Source organism: Rhinoraja longicauda, unplaced genomic scaffold, assembly GCF_053455715.1.
Source record: "Rhinoraja longicauda isolate Sanriku21f unplaced genomic scaffold, sRhiLon1.1 Scf000079, whole genome shotgun sequence".
NCBI classification, from domain to species: domain Eukaryota; kingdom Metazoa; phylum Chordata; class Chondrichthyes; order Rajiformes; family Arhynchobatidae; genus Rhinoraja; species Rhinoraja longicauda.
The window spans coordinates 38879-61272 of NW_027601297.1; the positions used below are offsets into that span (position 1 = coordinate 38879).

At 46.7% G+C, this 22394-nt stretch overlaps 1 protein-coding gene across 1 annotated transcript in view; it reads left to right on the top strand.

Annotated features, from left to right (window-relative positions):
• Positions 1–22394, top strand: part of LOC144589834 (glypican-4-like) — an 87186-nt gene that overhangs the window by 22645 nt on the left and 42147 nt on the right. The window contains exon 4 of the mRNA XM_078394864.1: positions 8893–9036. Coding sequence (XP_078250990.1) covers positions 8893–9036 — 144 coding nt within the window. The remainder of the gene's footprint in view (positions 1–8892; positions 9037–22394) is intronic.

Genomic DNA, 22394 nt, shown 5'->3' on the forward strand with positions numbered 1-22394 from the left:
CAGGCAGCATCTCTGCAGAAAAAGGATGGTTGACGTTTTGGGTCGGAGATGTAGAATCAGTGTGGATAGAACTGAGGAATGGTAAAGTTAAAAAGACCCGACACAGACCCCCAAACAGTAGCCCAGACATAGGGTGCAAGTTGAATCAAGAGTTTAAATTGGCATGTCGCGAATGTCATGCTACGGTGGTTATGGGAGATTTCAACATGCTGGGGAAATCAGGTTGGTACTGGACCCCAGGAAAGGGAGTTTGTGGAGTGCCTCCGAGATGGATTCTTAGGTATCACAAAATGCTGGAGTAACTCAGCAGGTCAGGCAGCATCTAGGAGAGAGGGAATGGGTGACGTTTCGGGTCGAGACCCTTCTTCAGACTGATGTCAGGGGGGCGGGACAAAGAAAGGATATAGGTGGAGACAGGAAGATAAAGGGAGAACTGGGAAGGGGGAGGGGAAGAGAGGGACAGAGGAGCTACAGAGGAGGTCGATGTTCATACCACTGGGCTGCAAGCTGCCCAAGCGAAATATGAGGTGCTGTTCCTCCAATTTCCAGTGGGCCTCACTATGGCACTGGAGGAGGCTCATGACAGAAAGGTCAGACTGGGAGTGGGAGGGGGAATTGAAGTGCTCAGCCACCGGGAGATCAGGTTGGTTAAGGCTGACTGAGCGAAGGTGTTGAGCGAAACAATCGCCGAGCCTGCGTTTGGTCTCACCGATGTAGAGAAGTTGACATTTAGAGCAGCGGATACAATAGATGAGGTTGGAGGAGGTGCAGGTGAACCTCTGTCTCACCTGGAAAGACTGTTTGGGTCCTTGGATGGAGTTGAGGGTAGAGGTAAAGGAACAGGTGTTGCATCGACTGCAGTTGCAGGGGAAAGTGCCTGGGGAAGGGGTAGTTTGGGTAGGAAGGAACGACTGGACCAGGGAGTTACGGAGGGAACGGTCTCTGCGGAATGCAGAAAGGGGAGGAGATGGGAAGATGTGGCCAGTAGTGGGGTCCCGTTGGAGGTGACGGAAATGTTGGAGGATGATTTGTTGGATACACTGGCTGATGGGGTGGAAGGTGAGGACGAGGAGGATTCTTGGAACAGCTTGGTACTGGAGCCTACCAGGGAGAAGGCAATTCTGGATTTAGTGTTGTGCTATGAACCTGATTTGATAAGGGAACTCAAGGTAAAAGAGCCATTAGGAGGCAGTGATCATAATATGATGTTTTAATCTACAAATTGAGAGGGAGAAGGGAAAATCGGAAGTGTCAGTATTATAGAAAAGGGGATTATAGAGGCATGAGGCAGGAGCTGGCCAGATTTGACTTGAAGGAGACCCCAGCAGGGAAGATGGTGGAACAGGAATGGCAGGTATTCCTGGGAATAATGCAGAGGTTGCAGGATCAATTCATTCCAAAGAGGAGGAAAGATTCTAAGGGGAGTAAGAGGCACCCATGGCTGACAAGGGAAGTCAAGGACAGCATAAAAACAAAAGAGAAGAAGTATAACATAGCACAGAAGAGCGGAAAGCCAGAGGATTGGGACTCTTTTAAAGAGCAACAGAAGATAACTAAAAAGGCAATACGGGGAGAAAAGATGAGGTAGGAAGGTAAGCTAGCCAATAAAATAGATAGTAAAAGCTTCTTTAGGTACGTGAAGAGGAAAAAAATAGTTACTGCAAATGTGGGTCCCTTGAAGACAGAAGCAGGTGAATTTATTATGGGGAACAAGGAAATGGCAGACGAGTTGAACCTGTACTTTGGATCTATCTTCACCAAGGAAGATAAACAATCTCCCAGATGTTCTAGTGGCCAGAGATCCTAGGGTGACAGAGGAACTGAAGGAAATCCCCATTAGGCGGGAATGATGTTGCGTAGACTGATGGGACTGAAGGCTGGTAAGGGGGTGGCTCTAGAAGTCGTGGACGCATTGGTGATCATTTTCCAATCATTGAGTCCTACAGCACAGAAAGAGGCCCTTCGGCCCATCGTGTCCGTGCCGCCCGTTACCAAACACAGTCTAATTTTAATCCCATTTTCCCGCATTTGGACCGTAGCCCTGAATGTTGTAGCATTTCAAGTGCCCATCCAAATGCCTCTTAAACGTTGTGAGTGTTCCCGCCTCCACCACCACCCCAGGCAGTGAGTTCCAGACTCCAACCACCCTCTGGGTGAAAAAGTTATTTCTCACATCCCCCCGAAACCTCCCTCCCCTTACCCTGTATCTATGTCCCCTCGTTGTTGAACCTTCCACCAGTGGAAGAAGTTCCCCGCCATCTACCTTATCTATGCCCCTCATGATCTTGTACACCTCGATCATGTCCCCTCTCAGCCTTCTCTGCTCCAAGGAAAACAACCCCAGTCTGCTCAGTCTCTCCTCATAGCCGAGGCCCTTCATCCCTGGCAGCATCCTGGTGAATCTCCTCTGCACCCTCTCCAAAGCTATCACATCCTTTCTATAATGTGGTGACCAGAACTGTACACAATACTCCAGCTGTGGCCTCACCAGCGTTCTGTACAATTCCATCATTACACCTCTACTTTTATATTCGATGCCCTGGCTAATGAAGGCCAGTAACCCATATGCCTTTTTGACCACCCAATGTTCTATAGATTCAGGATCAGTTCCTGTGGATTGGAGGGTAGCTAGTGTTCAAGTCAAGTCAAGTCAAATTTATTTGTCACATACACATACTCGATGTGCAGTGAAATGAAAGTGGCAATGCCTGCGGGTTGTGCACAAAAAGAATTACAGTTACAGCATATAAATAAAGTTAATAAGTTACTAAACATAGCACAAAAAGTGTCGACAAAAATTTAGTCTCTGGGGTTATCAAAGTTGACAGTCCTGATGGCCTGTGGGAAGAAGCTCCGTCTCATCCTCTCCGTTTTCACAGCGTGACAGCGGAGGCGTTTGCCTGATCGTAGCATCTGGAACAGTCCGTTACTGGGGTGGCAGGGGTCCCTCATGATCTTGCTTGCTCTGGATCTGCACCTCCTGATGTATAGGTCCTGCAGGGGGACGAGTGTAGTTCCCATGGTGCGTTCTGCCGAACGCACTACTCTCTGCAGGTCCATCCTGTCCTGGGCAGAGCTGTTCCCAAACCAGACTGTAATGTTGCCGGACAGGATGCTCTCTACAGCCCCAGAGTAGAAGCAATGAAGGATCCTCAGCGACACTCTGAATTTCCTCAGTTGTCTAAGGTGGTAAAGGCGCTGCTTAGCCTTACCCACCAGTGCGGCAATGTGCGTTGCCCACGTCAGATCCTCTGCGATGCGGACTCCCAAGTATTTGAAACTGCTCACCCTATCCACAATAGACCCATTTATCTCCAGTGGCGTGTACGTCCTTGGATGTTTAGCCCTTCTGAAGTCCACAATCAGCTCCTTTGTTTTAGTGACATTCAAGAGGAGGCTATTGTCCTGACACCAGAGTGCCAGATCAGCCACCTCCTCCCGGTAGGCCTTCTCATCGTTGTTGGAGATCCGGCCCACCACCACAGTGTCATCAGCAAACTTGATGATGGAGTTTGAGCTGAACCTGGCCCCACAGTCATGTGTGTACAGGGAGTACAGTAGGGGGCTAAGGACGCAGCCCTGGGGGGATCCTATGTTCAGGGTGAGGGAGCTAGATGTGTGTTCCCCCATCCTGACCACTTGGGGCCTGGCAGTGAGAAAGTCCAGGACCCAGGCACACAGAGGGGTGCTAAGCCCCAGTTCCAGCAGCTTCTCAACCAGTCTGCTGGGGACTATTGTGTTGAATGCTGAACTAAAGTTAATGAACAGCATCCTCACATAGCCCCCCTGGCTGTCCAGATGAGAGAGAGCGGCACGGTGTGTAGAACCTGGGAGACCGCATCATCCGTGGACCTGTTCGGACGGTATGCGAACTGTAGTGGGTCCATGTTGCGGGGAAGGAGGGCGCAGATGTGCTTCTTGACTAGCCTCTCAAAGCATTTCATGACAACCGAGGTGAGGGCCACCGGCCGGTAGTCATTTAAACACGCTGGAGAGGCATTCTTTGGCACCGGTACAATGATGGATCTTTTGAAGCATGCAGGGACCACGGACTTTGCCAAGGAGAGGTTGAATATTGTGGTGAGCACTGGAGCAAGCTGAGTAGCACAAGACTTTAGTACTCGCCCAGATATACCATCTGGGCCTCCAGCTTTCCTCGTGTTCACACGCGTCAGAGCCCACCTCACCTCATGCTCGGACACCGAGAATGTGTGCACATCCCCGGCGGTGGATCCCCCTCCAGCCTCGCTAGCCAGCGCCCCTTCGGTGCTGTTTTTAGGCGGCGAGCTGGTGGTGTTACCCGTCTCAAACCGTGCGTAAAAAGAGTTCAGGTCATCAGTTAAGGAGGAGCCGGCACTTCCGGTTGAGGGGGTGCTGGACCTGTAGCTAGTTATAGTCCGTAGCCCCTGCCAAAGGCGCCTGGTGTCCTGCTGCTCCATCTGTGACTCCATCTTGTCCCGGTACCTCTTTTTTGCATCCTTCACTGCCCTTCGCAGTCGGTAGGACTCTCCCTTGTAGTCGTCCATGTTGCCGGATGCCAGGCCGGAGTTGTAAGCAGCGGTGCGAGCATTCAAGGCCACGCGAATAGACCTGTCCACCCAGGGTTTTTGGTTAGGGAAGATACTGACCCTTACCGTGGGGATGATGGTATCGGCTATTGTGGCAATGAAGTCCGTAACCGCTTCCGCAAACTCATTTACGTCTCTGGAACTTTCTTGGAACATGTTCCAGTCGACTTCGCTCAGTGCATCCTGCAGCATGGCCTCTGAATGGTCAGCCCACCGCTTTACGTCCCTCGTCACTGTCGCTTCCCGTACTATCCGTTGTTTGTACTCCGGCAGCAGGAAAATGGCAGCGTGGTCAGATTTCCCAAAAGGAGGGAGAGAAACGGCCTTGTAGCCTTTCCTGAACGGCGTTATGCTACTTTTTAAGAAAGGAGGGAGAGAGAAAACAGGAAATTATAGACCAGTTAGTCTGACATCAGTGGTGGGGAAGATGCTGGAGTCAATTATAAAAGACAAAATTGCGGAGCATTTGGATAGCAGTAACAGGATCGTTCCGAGTCAGCATGGATTTACGAAGAGGAAATCAGGCTTGACTAAACTTCTGGAACTTTTTGAGGATGTGACTAGGAAAATGGACAGGGGAGAGTCGGTGGATATAGTGTACCTTGACTTTCAGAAAGCTTTCGACAAAGTCCCACATAGAAGATTAGTGGGCAAAATTAGAGCACATGGTATTGGGGTACTGACATGGACATAAAATTGGTTGGCAGACAGAAAGCAAAGAGTGGGGATAAACGGGTCCCTTTCAGAATGGCAGGCAGTGACTAGTGGGGTAGCACAAGACTTGATGCTGGGACAGCAGCTATTTACAATATACATTAATGACTTGGATGAAGGGATTAAAAGTACCATTAGCAAATTTGCAGGTGACACAAAGTTGGGTGGCAATGTGAACTGTGAAGAGGATGCTATGAGGTTGCAGGGTTACTTGGACAGGTTGTGTGAGTGGGCAGATGCATGGTTGATGCAGTTTAATGTGAATAAATGTGAGGTTATCCACTTTGGTGGTAAGAATAGGAAGGCAGATTATTATCTGAATGGTGTCAAGTTAGGAAAAAGGGACGTACAACGAGATCCGGGTGTCCTAGTGCATCAGTCGCTGAAAGGAAGCATGCAGGTACAGCAGGCAGTGAAGAAAGCCAATGGAATGTTAGCCTTCATAACAAGAGTTGAGTATAGGAGCAAAGAGGTCCCTCTGCAGTTGTACAGGGCCCTAGTGAGACTGCACCTGGAGTACTGTGTGCAGTTTTGGTCTCTAAATTTGAGGAAGGATATTCTTGCTATTGAGGGCGTGCAGCGTAGGTTCACTAGGTTAATTCCCGGAATTGCGGGACTGTCGTATGTTGAAAGACTGGAGCCAGCAAATCTATCCCCATAGCTGTCTTCCTTGGCCTGTTGGATAAACCAGCAAAGCTCTGGAACCAAGAGTGCCAGAAAATCAGTGGTGGAACTATAATGAGTAAATATTAAATTTAAGTGCAAGATTACGTTGAAAGACTGGAGCGACTGAGCTTGTATACTCTGGAATTTAGAAGGATGAGAGGGAATCTTATTGAAACATATAAGATTATTAAGGGATTGGACACGTTAGAGGCAGGAAACATGTTCCCAATGTTGGGAAAGTCCAGAACCAGGGGCCACATTTTTAATCCAGAACCAGGGCTCACAGAGGCCATATTTAAGAATAAGGGGTAGGCCATTTAGAACGGAGATGAGGAAAATCTTTTTCAGTCAGAGTTGTAAATCTGTGGAATTTTCTGCCTCAAGAAGGCAGTAGAGGCCAATTCTCTGGATGCTTCCAAGAGAGAGCTCTTAAAGATAGCGGAGTCAATGGGTATGGGGAAAAGGCATGAACTGATTGTGAATGATCAGCCATAATCACATTGAATGGTGGTGCTAGCTCGAAGGGCCGAATGGCCTACTCCTGCACCTATTGTCTATTGTCACCCATTCCTCTCCAGAGATGCTGCCTGTCGAGAATTGCTCTAGCATGTTGTGTCTATCTTCAGTATAAATCAGTGCCTGCAGTTCCTTCCTGCACATTGATTCAGTCTGATTGATTTCAGACTGGTAAGTTTTGTTTACCAATGTATCTACCTGGATTGACACCTTCAGGGATCCTTTGCACACTGACATCCCGCTTCTTCAATAGGTCCCACACAAGAGATTAGTGTGCAAAATTAGAGCACATGGTATTGGGGTAGGGTATTGATATGGATAGAGAACTGGTTGGCAGACAGGAAGCAAAGAGTAGGAATAAACAGGACCTTTTCAGAATGGCAGACAGTGACTAGTGGGGTGCTGCAAGGCTCAGTGTTGGGACCCCAGTTATTTACAATATATATTAACGATTTAGACGAGGGAATTAAATGTAACATCTCCAAGTTTGCAGATGACACAAAGCTGGGTGGCAGTGAGCTGCGAGGAGGATGCTATGAGGCTGCAGGGTGACTTGGATAGGTTGCAGATGTATGGCAGATGCAGTATAATGTGGATAAATGATAGGTTATCCACTTTGGCGGCAAGAACAAGAAAGCAGATTGTTATCTGAATGGTGTCAGATTAGGAAAAGGAGAGGTGTAACGAGACCTGGGTGTCCTTGTATATTAGTCACTTTTTTAGTAAGCACGCAGGTACAGCTTGCAGTGAAGAAAGCCTTTATAGCAAGAGGATTTGAGTGTAGAAGCAAGGAGCTCCTACTGCAGATGTTACAGGGCCTGGTGAGACCACACCTGGAGTATTGTGTGCAGTTTTGGTCTCCTAATTTGAGGAAGGACATTATTGCTATTGAGGGAGTGCAGCGTAGGTTCACCAGGTTAATTCCCGAAATGTTAGATAAAGCTCTAGGGGCTAGTGGAATCAAGGGATATGGGGAGAAGGCAGGCACTGGCTATTGATTGGGAATGATCAGCCATGATCACAATGAATGGTGGTGCTGGCTCGAAGAGCCAAATGGCCTCCTCCTGCACCTATTTTCTATGTTTCTATGACGGGACTGACCTATGACGAAAGAATGGATCGACTGGGCTTGTATTCACTGGAATTTAGAAGGGGGAGAGGGGATCTCATGGAGACATATAAAATTCTTAAGGAATTTTAGATGCAGGAAAAATGTTCCTGATGTTGGGGGAGTCCAGAGCCCGGGGTCACGGTTTAAGAATAATGGGTAGGCCATTTAGGACTGAGATGAGGAAATACTCTTTCATCCAGAGTGTTGTGAATTTGTGGAATTCTCTGCCACAATTCACTGGATGTATTCAGGAGAGAGTTAGATTTAGCTCTGAAAGCCAACAGAATCATGGGATATGGGGAGAAAGCAGGAACGGGTTACTGATTTTGGATGATCAGCCATGAAGGGCTTGAAGGGCTGAATGGCCTACTCCTGCACTTATTTTTTTATGGTTCAGTTTCAATACTCCCTCTGGCCTTACCATTCTCTCTATTCCCTGCCCTTGGTTTTACGGTTTTATAAACTTAGAGTTTTTAATGTTTTCTTATTAACATTTCCGTATTCTTTGTTGTCACCTTCTCATAGATCCATTTAACATTTATGAGTGTTGTGAATCGGTGGAATTCTCTGCCACAGAAGGCAGTGGAGGCCATTTCACTGGATGTATTCAAGAGAGAGTTAGATTCAGCTCTTCGGGCCAACGGAATCAAGGGATATGGGGAGAAAGCAGGAACGGGTTACTGATTTTGGATGTTGGGGGATCATGTTGAATGGCGGTGCTGGCTTGAAGGGCTGAATGGCCTACTCCTGCACCTATTTTTTAATGTTTCAGTTGTTTCAATACTCCCTGTGGCCTTACCATTCTCTCTATTCCCTGCCCTTGGTTTTACGAAGGTTTTATAAACTTGGAGCTTTTAACGTTGGAAATTTTATTTCCGTACTCTTTGTTGTCACCTTCTCCGAGATCTATTTTACAATTATGATCTATTCTACAAATGATCTATTCTACATTTTCCTTGATATCATATCCTTTGATGTCTCGTTTTCACACCTCACCCTTCCTTGTATCAATATCTCCCTCTCCCCTGACTCTGTCTGAAGAAAGGTCTCGATCCAAAACGTTACCCGTTCCTTCTCTCCAGAGATGCTGCCTGTCCCGCTGAGTTACTCCAGCATTTGCATCTATCTTCGGTGTAAACCAGCATCTGCAGTTCCTTCCTACACCCCATCTAATGTATAAATAGTAACTGTTTATTATTTAAACTCTGGTCTCATCCTTAATGAACATTTTAGGCTATGCAATCTAATTCAAAGACAGTGATACCAAATTATAATGACATTATGGTATATGTAATAAATTATTTTGATTCACTCTAGGTATTTCAGGGCTGTGGGAAACCCAAGTCTGTATCTGGGAGCCGTTTGACTCGGTCTGTATCGGACGGGTTTAATCCAAGGTTTAGACCCTACAGTCCTGAGGAGCGTCCGACAACAGCAGCTGGCACAAGCCTTGACAGACTGGTAAGTGCCCCAATGTTGATTAGATGCTATTGGCCTTACACTCGACAGGTGTCTAATCAACATGCCGTTGCCGACGGAGTTTCATTTTGAGTTCCATGTGGCTGCTCTCACACAGTGAACTCATCTTGAAGCAAGACGTTAGTTCAGTTCTATTGGGTGCATCAAGAATTAGAAAATAAAAATCCAAATGAGCTATTCAATTCCTCTGACTGCTTCCAACATTTGTCAGGTCTGATTAAATAGCAGATCAGCTTTTCCTGCTCCTGATTCAATTGTTCATCTGTGACCTAACTTCATATGGGGTAGACAAGGATGGAGTTAAAGGGAAAGAGAGTATAGGAATAATTAAGAAACACCCCAGAATTAACAGGACAGAAAGCTCACGAAGCAATTGGAGAGAATGGCCAAGTATAATGGGAATCGATGTGGAAGCTGAGATGAGCAAAGGATTAAAAGTACTGCCATATATGAATGCGCAAAGTACAAGAAGTAAAGTGGATGAGCTTGAGGTGTGACATTGTGGGGATTACAGAGACGTGGCTGCAGAAGGATCAGGACTGGGAACTGAATATTCAGGGTTATACGTACTACAGAAAGGACAGGCAGGTGGGCAGAGGAGGTGGGGTAGCTCTGTTGGTGAGGGATGGAATTCAGTCCCTTGCAAAGGGTGACATTGGGACTGACGATATAGAGTCACTGTGGATAGAGTTGAGGTATTGTAAAGGTAAGAAGACACTAATGGGAGTTATCTGCAGATCCCCAAACAGTAGCCTGGATATAGGGTGTAAGTTGCAGCAGGAGTTAAAATTGGCGTGTAACAAAGATTTCAATATGCAGGTAGATTGGGAAAATCAGGTTGGTTCAGGACTCCAAGGGAGTTTGTGGAGTGCCTCCGAGATGGATTCTTAGAGCAGCTTGTACTGGAGTCTACCAGAGAGAAGGTAATTCTGGATTTAGTGTTGTCCAATGAACCAGATTTAAAAAGGGAACTCAAGGTAAAGGAACCGCTTGGAGGTAGACCATAATATGATTAGTTTTAATCTGCAATTTGAGAGGGAGAAGGTTAAACCAGGAATGTCAGTATTGCAGTTGAACAAAGGGGATTGTGAAGGCATGAGAGAGGAGCTGGCCAAGGTCGAATGGAAAGGGATCCTAGCGGGAATGACGGTGGAACAGCAATGGCAGGAATTTCTGCGCATAATCCAGAAGATGCAGGATCATTTCATTACAAAGAGGAAGAAAGTTTCTAAGGGGTGTAAGAGGCAATCGTGGCTGACAAGGGAAGTTAGAGATGGAATAAAGCTAAAAGAAAAGATGTATAAGATAGCAAAGAGTAGTGGGAAGCCATAGGAGTGGGCAACTTTCAAAGAACAACAGAAGATAGTAAAAAGGGCAATACGGGCTGAAAAGATGAGATACGAAGCGAAGCTGGCCAAGAATATAAAGAAGCACAGTAAAGGCTTCTTTAGGTATGTTAAGAGAAAAAGATAAAGAAAAATGTGGGTCCCTTGAAGGCAGAAGCGGGTGAAATTATTATGGGTAACAAGGAAATGTCGGAATAGTTGAACAGGTACTTCGGAACTGTCTTCATTAAGGAAGACACAAACAATCTCCCACATGTACTAGTGGTCAGAGGATCAAGGGAGACAGGAACTGAAAGAAATTTGAATTAGGCGAGAAATAGCATTGGGTAGACTGATGGGACTGAAGGCTGATAAATCCCCAGGGCCTGCTGGTCTGCATCCCAGGGTACTCAAGGAGGTGGCTCAAGAAATCGTGGACGCATTGGTGATCATTTTCCAATGTTCAATAGATTCTGGATCAGTTCCTGTGGATTGGAGGGTAGGTAATGTTATCCCACTTTTCAAGAAAGGAGCGAGGGAGAAAACGGAATTATGGACCAGTTAGCCTGACATCGGTGGTAGGGAAGTTGCTGGAGTCAATTATTAAAGAGGTTATAACGGCACATTTGGAGAGCAGTAAAAGGATTGGTCCAGGTCAGCATGGATTTATGAAGAGGAAATCCTGCTTGACTAATCTTCTGGAATCTTTTGAGGATGTGACAAGTAAAATGGATGAAGGAGAGCCAGTGGATGTAGTGTATCTAGACTTTCAGAAAGCCTTTGATAAGGTATCACACAGGAGGTTGGTGAGCAAAATGAGTGCACATGGTATTGGGTGTAGGGTATTGAAATGGATAGAGTATTGGTTGGCAGACAGGAAGCAAAGAGTAGGAATAAACGGGTCATTTTCAGAATGGCAGGCAGTGGAGAGTGGAGTGCCGCAAGGCTCGGTGCTGGGGCTGCAACTATTTACAATATATATGAATGATTTGGATGATTGAATTAGAAGTAACACTAGCAAGTTTGCAGATGACACAAAGATGGGTGGCAATGTGAACTGCAAAGAGGATGTTAGGTTGCAGGGTGTCTTGGACAAGTCAAGTCAAGTTTATTTTGTCACATACACATAAATGTGCAGTGAAATGAAAGATTACCCACAGTCCAACAACAAGAGCAATAAAAGTAAGCAATAACACACACAATCAAACAAAAAGAAACATCCATCACAGTGAGTCTCCTCCAGTCACCTCCTCTCTGTGATGGAAGGCCAGAATGTCTTTTCTCTTCCCTACTGTCTTCTCCCGCGGTCAGGCTGTTGTAGTTGCCACGTTCCAGGCTGCGGCGGACGGTGAAAGGTCCGCGGCGGGCCGACCCAAGCCCTGCGATCCGGGGCGGGCGAAGACGCTGCCGCTGCACGTCGGGGCTCCCGACATTGAAGCCCCGCCGGGCAGAGAAAATCCCGCGGCCTATTTCAGGTGAAAAGTCCGCGGCGGGCCGACCCAAGCCCCGCGACTGCCGCTGCCTGAGTTCCCGATGTCGGCCCCCAACCAGGGGGCTGCTAGCTTCCGACGTCCACGCAGCCGGAGCCTCCACAGGCGAGTCGCAGGTGGAGGCAGCCAGCTCCAGGTGCATGGCCGATGGTAGGCCGCAGCGGGAACGGAGACACGACCCAGAACAAAAGGTCGCGTCTCCGTTCGGAAGAGACAATTTTACATTTGACAGGTTGAGTGAGTGGGCAGATGCATGGCAGATGCAGTATAATGTGGATAAATGTGAGGTTATCCACTTTGGCGGCAAAAACAAGGAGGTAAATTATTATCTCAATGGTGTCAGATTAGGTAAAGGGGAAGTGCAACGAGACCTTGGTGTCCTTGTACACCAGTCACTGAAAGTAAGCGTGCAGGTAGAGCAGGCAGTGAAGAAAGCTAATGGCATGTTGGCCTTCATAACGAGAGGATTTGAGTACAGGAGCAAACAAGTCCTTCTGCAGTTGTATAGGGCCCTGGTGAAACCACACCTGGAGTATTGTGTGCAGTTTGTCTGTTTTTATGTCTTGACTGTATTGTAAAGCGTCTTTGAGCATTTGGAAAAGCGCTATAAAAAATAAATGTTTATTATTATTATTATTATAGTTGTATAGGGCCCTGGTAAGACCACATCTGGAGTATTGTGTACAGTTTTGGGTCTCCTAATTTGAGGAAGGACGTCCTTGCTATTGAGGCAGAGTAGCGTAGGTTCACGAGGTTAATCCCTGGGATGGAGGGACTGTCATATGAGGAAAGATTGGAAAGACTGGGCTTGTATTCACTGGAGTTTAGAAGCATGAGAGGGGATCTTATCGAGAGGTATAAAATCATAAAAGGACTAGACAAGCTAGATGCAGGAAAAATGTTCCCTATGTCGGGGGAGTCCAGAACCCGGGACACAGACTAAGAATAAAGGGGAGGCCATTTAAAACAGGTGAGAAGAAACTTTTTCACCCAGAGAGTGGTGAATTTGTGGAATTCCCTGCCACAGAAGGCAGTGGAGGCATATTCACTGGATGAATTTAAAAGAGAGTTAGGTAGAGCTCTTGGGGCTAGTAGAATCAAGGTATATGGGGAGTAGGCAGGCACAGGTTACTGATTATAGATGATCAGCCATGATCACAATGAATGGCGGTGCTGGCTCGAAGGGCCAAATGGCCTCCTCCTGCACCTATTTTCTATGTTTCTATGACATGACTCCAGGGTGACCAAGGTTGGGAGCTAAACATGCAGGGGTATTCGATATTCAGGAAGGATAGACAGAAAGGAAGAGGAGGTGGGGTGGCATTGCTGGTGAAAGAGGAGATTAATGCAATGGTAAGGTGAGACATTAGCTTGAATGCTGTAGAATCGGTATGGGCAGAATTGCAAAATAGCCAAGGGCAGAAAAAGCTCGGAGTTGTATACAGACCACCAAACAGCAGTAGGGAGGTTGGGGATAGCATCAAGCAGGAAATTAGGGATGCAAAGGTACAGTAGTTATTATGGGTGACTTTAATCTACAAAATTGAGCCAACCAAATTGGTAACAACGCTGAGGCAGAGGATTTGCAGAAGTGTATAAGGGATAGGTCTCTAAGCAAATACAGTATGTAGAGGAACCAACTAGAGGGCAGGCCATCCTAGACTGGGTATTGTGTAATGAGGAAGGATAAGTTAGCAATCTTGTTGTTCAAGACCTCTTGGGCAACAGTTACCATAAAAATGGAGAGTGACACGGTTAATTCAGAGACTAGGGTGCTGAACTTTAAGAAAGGAGAATGATGGTATGAATTTATGAATGTTTATTGGCCAAGTATGCATGTACAAGGAATGTTTCTTGGTGCTACGCTCACAAATGATAACACAAACATACAGTTAACAATTAAAAATAAAGCATAACCACATCAAAACAATAAGGATACAACATTACGGACTCACATGGAAAATAAACCAGAGCAAAAAAGAGACTACAGACTTTGGTTATTGAGTAGAACTATCACTCGTGGAAAAAAAGCTGTTTTTATGTCTGGCTGTGGCTGCTTTGACAGTCCGGAGTCGCCTTCCAGAGGGAAATACTTCGAATAGTTTGTGGCCAGGGTGAGAGGGGTCAGAGATGATCTTGCCCGCTCACTTCCTGGCCCTTGCAGTGTACAGTTCGTCAATGGGGGGAAGATTGCAGCCAACAACCTTCTCAGCTGTGCGAACGATGCGTTGTTACCTCCAGATGTCGTGCTTGGTGGCTGAGCCAAACCAGACCATGATGGAGAAGGGAGGACGGACTCAATGATAGCAGTATAGAATTGGACCATCATTGCCTGTGGCAAATTGTGTTTCTTCAGTTGCCGCAGGAAGTACATCCTCTGTTGGGCCTTTTTGACTGTGGAGTCGATGGTGGCCCCCAATTTAAGGTCCCTGGAGATGATGGTTCCAAGGAACTTAAATGACTCCACAGATGTGACTATGGTGTTGTTGATGGTGAGTGGGGGGAGGGGAGGGGGATCTCTTCAAGTCTACAATTAGTTCCACTGTCTTGAGAGCATTGAGGTCCAGGTTGTTGCGATGGCACCAGGACGCCAGCTGTTTATGAGACAGGAATTGGCTAGGATAGACTGGCAAATGGTACTTAAAGGGTTGACGGGCCCTGGTGAGACCACAGCTGGAGTATTGTGTGCAGTTTTGATCTCCAAATTTGCGGAAGGACGTCCTTGCTATTGAGGCAATGCAGCGTAGATTCACGAGGTTAATCCCTGGGATGGAGGGACTGTCATACGAGGAAAGATTGGAAAGACTAGGCTTGTACTCACTGGGTTTTAGAATGATGAGAGGGGATCTTATAGAGATGTATAAAATCATAAAAGGACTAGACAAGCTTGATGCAGGAAAAATGTTCCCTTTGTTAGGGGAGTCCAGAACCTGGGGACACAGTCTAAGATTAAAGGGGAGGCCATTTAAAACTGAGGTGAGAAGAAACTTTTTCACCCAGATAGTTGTGAATTTTGTGGAATTCTCTGCCATAGAAGGCAATGGAGACATATTCACTGGATGAATTTAAGAGAGAGTTAGATAGAGCTCTAGAAGCTTTCTTTCGTGCTCTATTTTCCCCCTCTTAATTAACCCCTTTGTCCTCCTCTGTTGAATTCCAAATTTCTCCCAGTCCTCCGGTTAGCTGCTTTCTCTGGCCAATTTATATGCCTCTTCCTTGGATTTAACACTATCCTTAATTTTCCTCTTTAGCCACGGTTAAGCTGCCTTCCCCGTTTTATTTTTTCGCTAGACAGGGATGAACAATTTTTGTAGTTCCTTAAATCTTTGCCATTGCATCTCCACCGTCAACCCTTTAAGTACCATTTGCCAGTCTATCCTAGCCAATTCCTGTCTCATACCATCAAAGTCTCCTTTCTTTAATTAAAACCCTAATTAACTGTGTCACTCTCCATTTTAATGCAGAATTCCACCATATTATGGTCACTGTTGCCCAAGAGGTCTTGAACAACAAGATTGCTAACTTATCCTTCCTCATTACACAATACCCAGTCTAGGATGGCCTGCCCTCTAGTTGGTTCCTCTACATACTGTATTTGCTTAGAGACCAATCCCATATATACTCCAGCAAATCCTCTGCCTCAGCGTTGTTACCAATTTGGTTGGCTCAATTTTGTAGATTAAAGTCACCCATAATAACAACTGTACCTTTGCATCACTAATTTCCTGCTTGATGCTATCCCCAACCTCACTACTGCTGTTTGGTGGTCTGTATACAACTTCAACGAGCGTTTTCTGCCCTTGGCTATTTCGCAGTTCTGCCCATACCAATTCTACAGCATCCAAGCTAATGTCTCACCTTACCATTGCATTAATCTCCTCTTTAACCAGCAATGCCACCCCACCACCTCTTCCTTTCTGTCTATCCTTCCTGAATATCGAATACCCCTGCATGTTTAGCTCCCAGCCCTGGTCACCCTGGAGTCATGTCATAGAAACATAGAAAATAGGTGCAAGATGAGGCCATTTGGCTCATTCATAGTGATAATGGCTGAACATCTACAATCAGTAACCTGTGCCTGCCTTCACCCCATATACATTGATTCCACTAGCCCCGAGAGCTCTATGTAACTCTCTTTTAAATTCATCCAGTGAATTTGCCTCCACTGCCTTCTGTGGCAGAGAATTCCACAAATTCACCACTCCCTGGGTGAAAAGGTTTCTTCTCACCTCAGTTTTAAATGGCCTCCCTTTTATTCTTAATGTAAGAAAATAACTGTAGATGCTGGTACAAATCGAAGGTATTTATTCACAAAATGCTGGAGTAACTCAGCAGGTCAGGCAGCATCTCAGGAGAGAAGGAATGGGTGATGTTTCGGGTCGAGACCTTCCCTCGGACTGATGTCAGGGGGGAGGGACAAAGGAAGGATATAGGTGGAGACAGGAAGATAGAGGAAGAACTGGGAAGGGGGAGGGGAAGAGAGGGACAGAGGAACTATCTAAAGTTGGAGAAGTCAATGTTCATACCGCTGGGCTGCAGGCTGCCCAAGCGAAATATGATGTGGGCCTCACTATGGCACTGGAGGAGGCCCATGACAGAAAGGTCAGACTGGGAGGGGGAGTTGAAGTGCTCAGCCAACGGGAGATCAGGTTGGTTAACTCCGTCCGGGCCTGCAGCCTTGCATGGATTGATCCGCTGCACATCATGTGTGCTCAGTATGAGCACCTGATCGTCCTCTGAGGCAGGAACTATCTCCAGGGCCTGATGGTCTGCATCCCAGGGTACACAAGAAGGTGGCTCAAGAAATCGTGGACGCATTGGTGATCATTTTCCAATGTTCAATTGATTCCGGATCAGTTGCTGTGGATTGGAGGGTAGCTAATGTTATCCCACTTTTCAAGAACGGAGTGAGAGAGAAAACGGGGAATTATAGACCAGTTAGCCTTACATCGGTGGTGGGGAAGATGCTGAAGTTAATTATTAAAGTGGTAAAGTGGTAATAATGGGAGAGGACCAACCTTTCAAAGCACTTCATAATTATCGGTGTGAGGGCAACCGGACGGACGGTAGTCGTTCAGGTTGCTGATGCTTGCTTTTTTCTGCACCGGCACTATGGTGGCTGACTTCAGGCACTTCGGGACCGTTGCCAGAGATAGAGACAGATTGAAGATATTTGTGAATACCTCAACCAGCTGTTCAGCACAGTCCACAAGTACCCGTCCTGGGACTCCGTCCGGGCCTGCAGCCTTGCATGGATTGATCCACTGCAGCGTGCGCTGTACATCATGTGTGCTCAGTATGAGCACCTGATCGTCCTCTGAGGCAGGACTTTTACCACTCATGTTGTTGTTGCCGGTTTCAAAGCGCGCAAAGAAGGTGTTGAGCTTGTTGGCCAGTGTGCGAGGAGCATTCATGCGAGGCGCATTCGAAATAAGGTGAATGAATTGAATGCACAGTTAGTGGTGAACGGATATGATATAGTTGGAATTACGGCGACATAGTGGAATTAGTGGGGGGGTGGTGTTTCAAATGGGATAGACAAGGATGGAGCAAACGGGAAAGAGAGTATAGGAATAATTAAGAAACACCCCAGAATTAACAGGACAGAAAGCTCACGAAACAATTGGAGAGAATTGCCAAGTGTAATAGAAATCGATGTGGAAGCTGAGATGAGCAAAGGATTAAAAGTACTATATATGAATGCGCAAAGTATAAGAAGTAAAGTGGATGAGCTTGAGGCTCAGTTAGAGATTGGTTGGTATGACATTGTGGGGATTACAGAGACGTGGCTGCAGGACTGGGAACTGAATATTCAGGGTATACGTCCTATAGAAAGGACAGGCAGGTGGGCAGAGGAGGTGAGGATGGAATTCTCATCCTCTGTTGGTGAGGATGGAATTCAGTCCCTTGCAAGGGGTGACATTGGGACTGACGATATAGAGTCACTGTGGATAGAGTTGAGGAATTGTAACGGTCAGAAGACACTGATGGAAGTTATCTACGGACCCCCCCAAACAGTAGCCTGGATATAGGGTGTAAGTTGCAGCAGGAGTTAAAATTGGCATGTGTAACAAAGGTAATGCCACTGTAGTTATAGGGGATTTCAATATGCAGGTAGACTGGGAAAATCAGGTTAGTTCTGGACCCCAAGAAAGGGAGTTTGTACAGTGCCTCCGAGATGGATTCTTAGAGCAGCTTGTACTGGAGCCTACCCGAGAGAAGGCAATTCTGGATTTAGTGTGTCCAATGAACCAGATTTAACAAGGGAACTCAAGGTAAAGGAACTGCTTGGAGGTAGTGACTATAATATGATTAGTTTTAATCTGCAATTTGAGAGGGAGAAGGTTAAACCAGGAATGTCAGTGTTGCAGTTGAACAAAGGTGAGAGAGAGGAGCTGGCCAAGATCGAATGGAAAGGGATCCTAGCGGGAATGACGGTGGAACAGCAATGGCAGGAATTTCTGCGCATATTCCAGAAGATGCAGGATCATTTCATTCCAAAGAGGAAGAAAGATGCTAAGGGGAGTAAGAGGCAACCATGGCTGACAAGGGAAGTTAGGGATGGAATAAAACTAAAAGAAAAGATGTATAAGATAGCAAAGAGTAGTGGGAAGCCAGAGGAGTGGGCAACTTTCAAAGAACAACAGAAGATAGCAAAAAGGGCAATACGGGCTGAAAAGATGATGTACGAAGCGAAGCTGGCCAAGAATATAAAGAAGCACAGTAAAGGCTTCTTTAGGTATGTTTAGAGAAAACAATTAGTAAAGACAAATGTGGGCCACTTGAAGGCAGAAACGGGTGAAATTATTATGGGTAACAAGGAAATAGCAGAAGAGTTGAACAGGTACTTTGGATCTGTCTTCACTAATGAAGATACAAACAATCTCCCAGATGTACTAGTGGCCAGAGGGTAGGAAGTGGACAGGGGAGCCCCGTTTCCTGAAGAATGAGGACATCTCTGATGCCCTAGTGTGAAACACCTCATCCCGGGCACAGATGCGGCGTAGACGGAGGAATTGGGAGTAGGGGATAGACTTTTTGCAGGAGACTTCCTCAATAGCAAGGACGTCCTTCCTCAAATTAGGAGACCAAAACTGCACACAATACTCCAGATGTGGTCTCACCAGGGCCCTATACAACTGCAGAAGGACTTGTTTGCTCCTGTACTCAAATCCTCTTGTCATGAAGGCCGACATGCCATTAGGTTTCTTCACTGCCTGCTATACCTGCACGCTTACTTTCAGTGACTGGTGTACAAGGACGCTAAGGTCTTGTTGCACGTCCCCTTTACCTAATCTGACACCATTGAGATAATAATCTGCCTCATTATTTTTGCCGCCAAAATGGATAACCTCACATTTATCCACATTATACTGCATCCGCCACACATCTGCCCATTCACTCGACCTGTCGAAATCACCCTGCAACCTCCTAACATCCTCTTCGCAGTTCACACTGCCACCCAGCTTTGTGTCATCCGCAAACTAGCTAGTGTTACTTCTAATTCCATCATCCAAATCATTAATATATATTGTAAATAGTTGTGGCCTCAGCACAGAGCCTTGCGGCACTCCACTCTCCACAGCCTGCCATTCTGAAAAGGACCCGTTTATCCCTACTCTTTGCTTCCTGTCTGTCAACCAATTCTCTATACATGTCAATACCCTACACCCAATACCATGTGTGAACCAATCTCCCGTATGGTACCTTATCAAAGGCTTTCTGAAAGTCTAGACACACTACATCCACTGGCTCTCCTTAATCCATTTTACTTGTCACACCCTCAAAAAATTTCAGAGGATTAGTCGAGCAGGAATTCCCCTTCATAAATCCATGCTGACTTGGACCAATCCTTTTACCGCTCTCCAAATGTGCCCTTATTACCACTTTAATAATTAACTTCAGCATCTTCCCCACCACCGATGTAAGGCTAACTGGTCTATAATTCCCCGTTTTCTCTCTCTCGCTCCTTTCTTGAAAAGTGGGATAACATTAGCTACCCTCCAATCCACAGCAACTGATCCGGAATCAATTGAACATTGGAAAATGATCACCAATGCGTCCACGATTTCTTGAGCCACCTTCTTGTGTACCCTGGGATGCAGACCATCAGGCCCTGGAGATAGTTCCTCTGTCCCTCTCTTCCCCTCCCCCTTCCCAGATCTCCCTCTATCATCCTGTCTCCACCTATATCCTTCCTTTGTCCCGCCCCCCTGATATCAGTCTGAAGAAGGGTCTCGACCCGAAACGACACCCATTCCTTCTCTCCTGAGATGCTGCCTGACCTGCTGAGTTACTCCAGCATTTTGTGAATAAACACCTTCGATTTGTACCAGCATCTGCAGTTATTTTCTTATAATATCAGTCCCATCAGTCTACCCAATACTATTTCTCGCCTAATGCAAATTTCTTTCAGTTCCTCTGTCTCCCTTCAAGTTAAGTCAAGTTTATTTGTCATGTGCAGTGAAATGAAAGTGGCAATGCCTGCGGATTGTGCAAAACATTGCAACTACAGCATAAAAATTAAAATTAATACAGAAAAAATGTAGTCCCTGGAGATATAATAGTTAACAGTCCTGATGGCCTGTGGGAAGAAACTCCGTCTCATCCTCTCCGTTTTCAGAGCATGACAGCGGAGGAGTTTGCCTGGCCGTCGCAGCTGGACCAGTCCATTGCTGGGGTGGTAGGGGTCCCCCATAATCTTGCTTGCAGGGGGGCGAGTGTAGTTCCCATGATGCGTTCAGCCGAACGCACTACTCGCTGCAGGGCATTCCTGTCCACTTCCTACCCTCTGGCCATTAGTACATCTGGGAGATTGTTTGTGTCTTCATTAGTGAAGACAGATCCAAAGTACCTGTTCAACTCTTCTGCCATTTCCTTGTTACCCATAATAATTTCACCCATTTCTGCCTTCAAGTGGCCCACATTTGTCTTTACTAATTGTTTTCTCTTAACATACCTAAAGAAGCCTTTACTGTGCTTCTTTATATTCTTGGCAACGCTGCAGCGGATCAATCCATGCAAGGCTGCAGGCCCGGACGGAGTCCCAGGACGGGTACTTGTGGACTGTGCTGAACAGCTGGTTGAGGTATTCACAAATATCTTCAATCTGTCTCTATCTCTGGCAACGGTCCCGAAGTGCCTGAAGTCAGCCACCATAGTGCCGGTGCAGAAAAAAGCAAGCATCAGCAACCTGAACGACTACCGTCCGGTTGCCCTCACACCGATAATTATGAAGTGCTTTGAAAGGCTGGTACTCTCCCATATCAAAGCCACCATCCCTGCCTCACTGGACTCACATCAGTTCGCATACAGAGCAAATAGATCTACAGAGGACGCCATCTCTCTGGCTCTTCATACCGTCCTGACTCACCTGGAGAGACAGGGCACGTACGTGAGGATGCTATTTATAGCCTGTAGCTCTGCCTTCAACACAGTCATTCCCACCAAGCTCACCTCCAAACTCCACCAGCTAGGCCTCAGCTCGCACATATGCAACTAGATCCTGAATTTCCTGATGGAGTGCCCTCAGGCAGTGAAAATGGGCCTCCACCTGTTCTCCACCATCACCCTGAGTACCGGCACACCGCAGGGTTGTGTACTGAGCCCCATGCTCTACTCCCTCTTCACACACGACTGTGTCCCTGCATTCGCCACCAACACCATCGTCAAATTTGCGGATGACACAAAGGTGATCGGGCTGATCTCCAACGGCGATGAATCAGCCTACAGGCGGCGGTGCAGAACCTGGCGTGCTGGTGCTCAGAGAACAACTTGTCCCTAAACACATCAAAAACCAAGGAGCTAAATATCAACTTCAGAAGGTCACAGAATGAGGAATACGCTCCAGTCCTCATCAACGGGGACGAAGTGGTGAGTGTGTCCAGCTTCAGGTTTCTGGGCACACACATTTCAGAGGACCTCACATGGTCCACCAACACTGCTGTGCTAGTTAAAAAAGCACAGCAACGGCTGTTTTTCCTGAGAAAGCTAAAAAAGGTCGGTCTGCCACAACAGCTACTGATGACCTTCTACCGCTGCACTACAGAGAGCATACTGACATACGGCATCTATGTGTGGTATCTCAGCTGCACGGCAGCGGACAGGAAAGCTCTTCAGCGGGTCGTTTGCAGAGCGCAGAGGATCATTGGGACAGCTACCAGCCCTGGAGGACATCTACAAGGCACGCTGCCTCAGGAAAACCACCAGCATCTACAAAGACTCCACACACCCATGCCACCGTCTGTTTGAACTACTTCCATCTGGCAGACGTTACAAAGCCTTCTACGCTCGCACCTCCAGACTAAGAAACAGCTTTATCCCTAGAGCTATAGCTGCTCTGAATCGGACCTGCTGAGAGCCCGCCATGATCTGTCTCTGCCTCCAGGGTCATCTGGCATAACTGACCCCTGCATGAACCTTTTTTTGCACTTTACCTTGTTCCCCCCCTTTTTTTTCCTTTGTTATTTTCATTTTCGCTGTGATTTATTTATATATTTGATAACATCGATATGGAAGCGACATT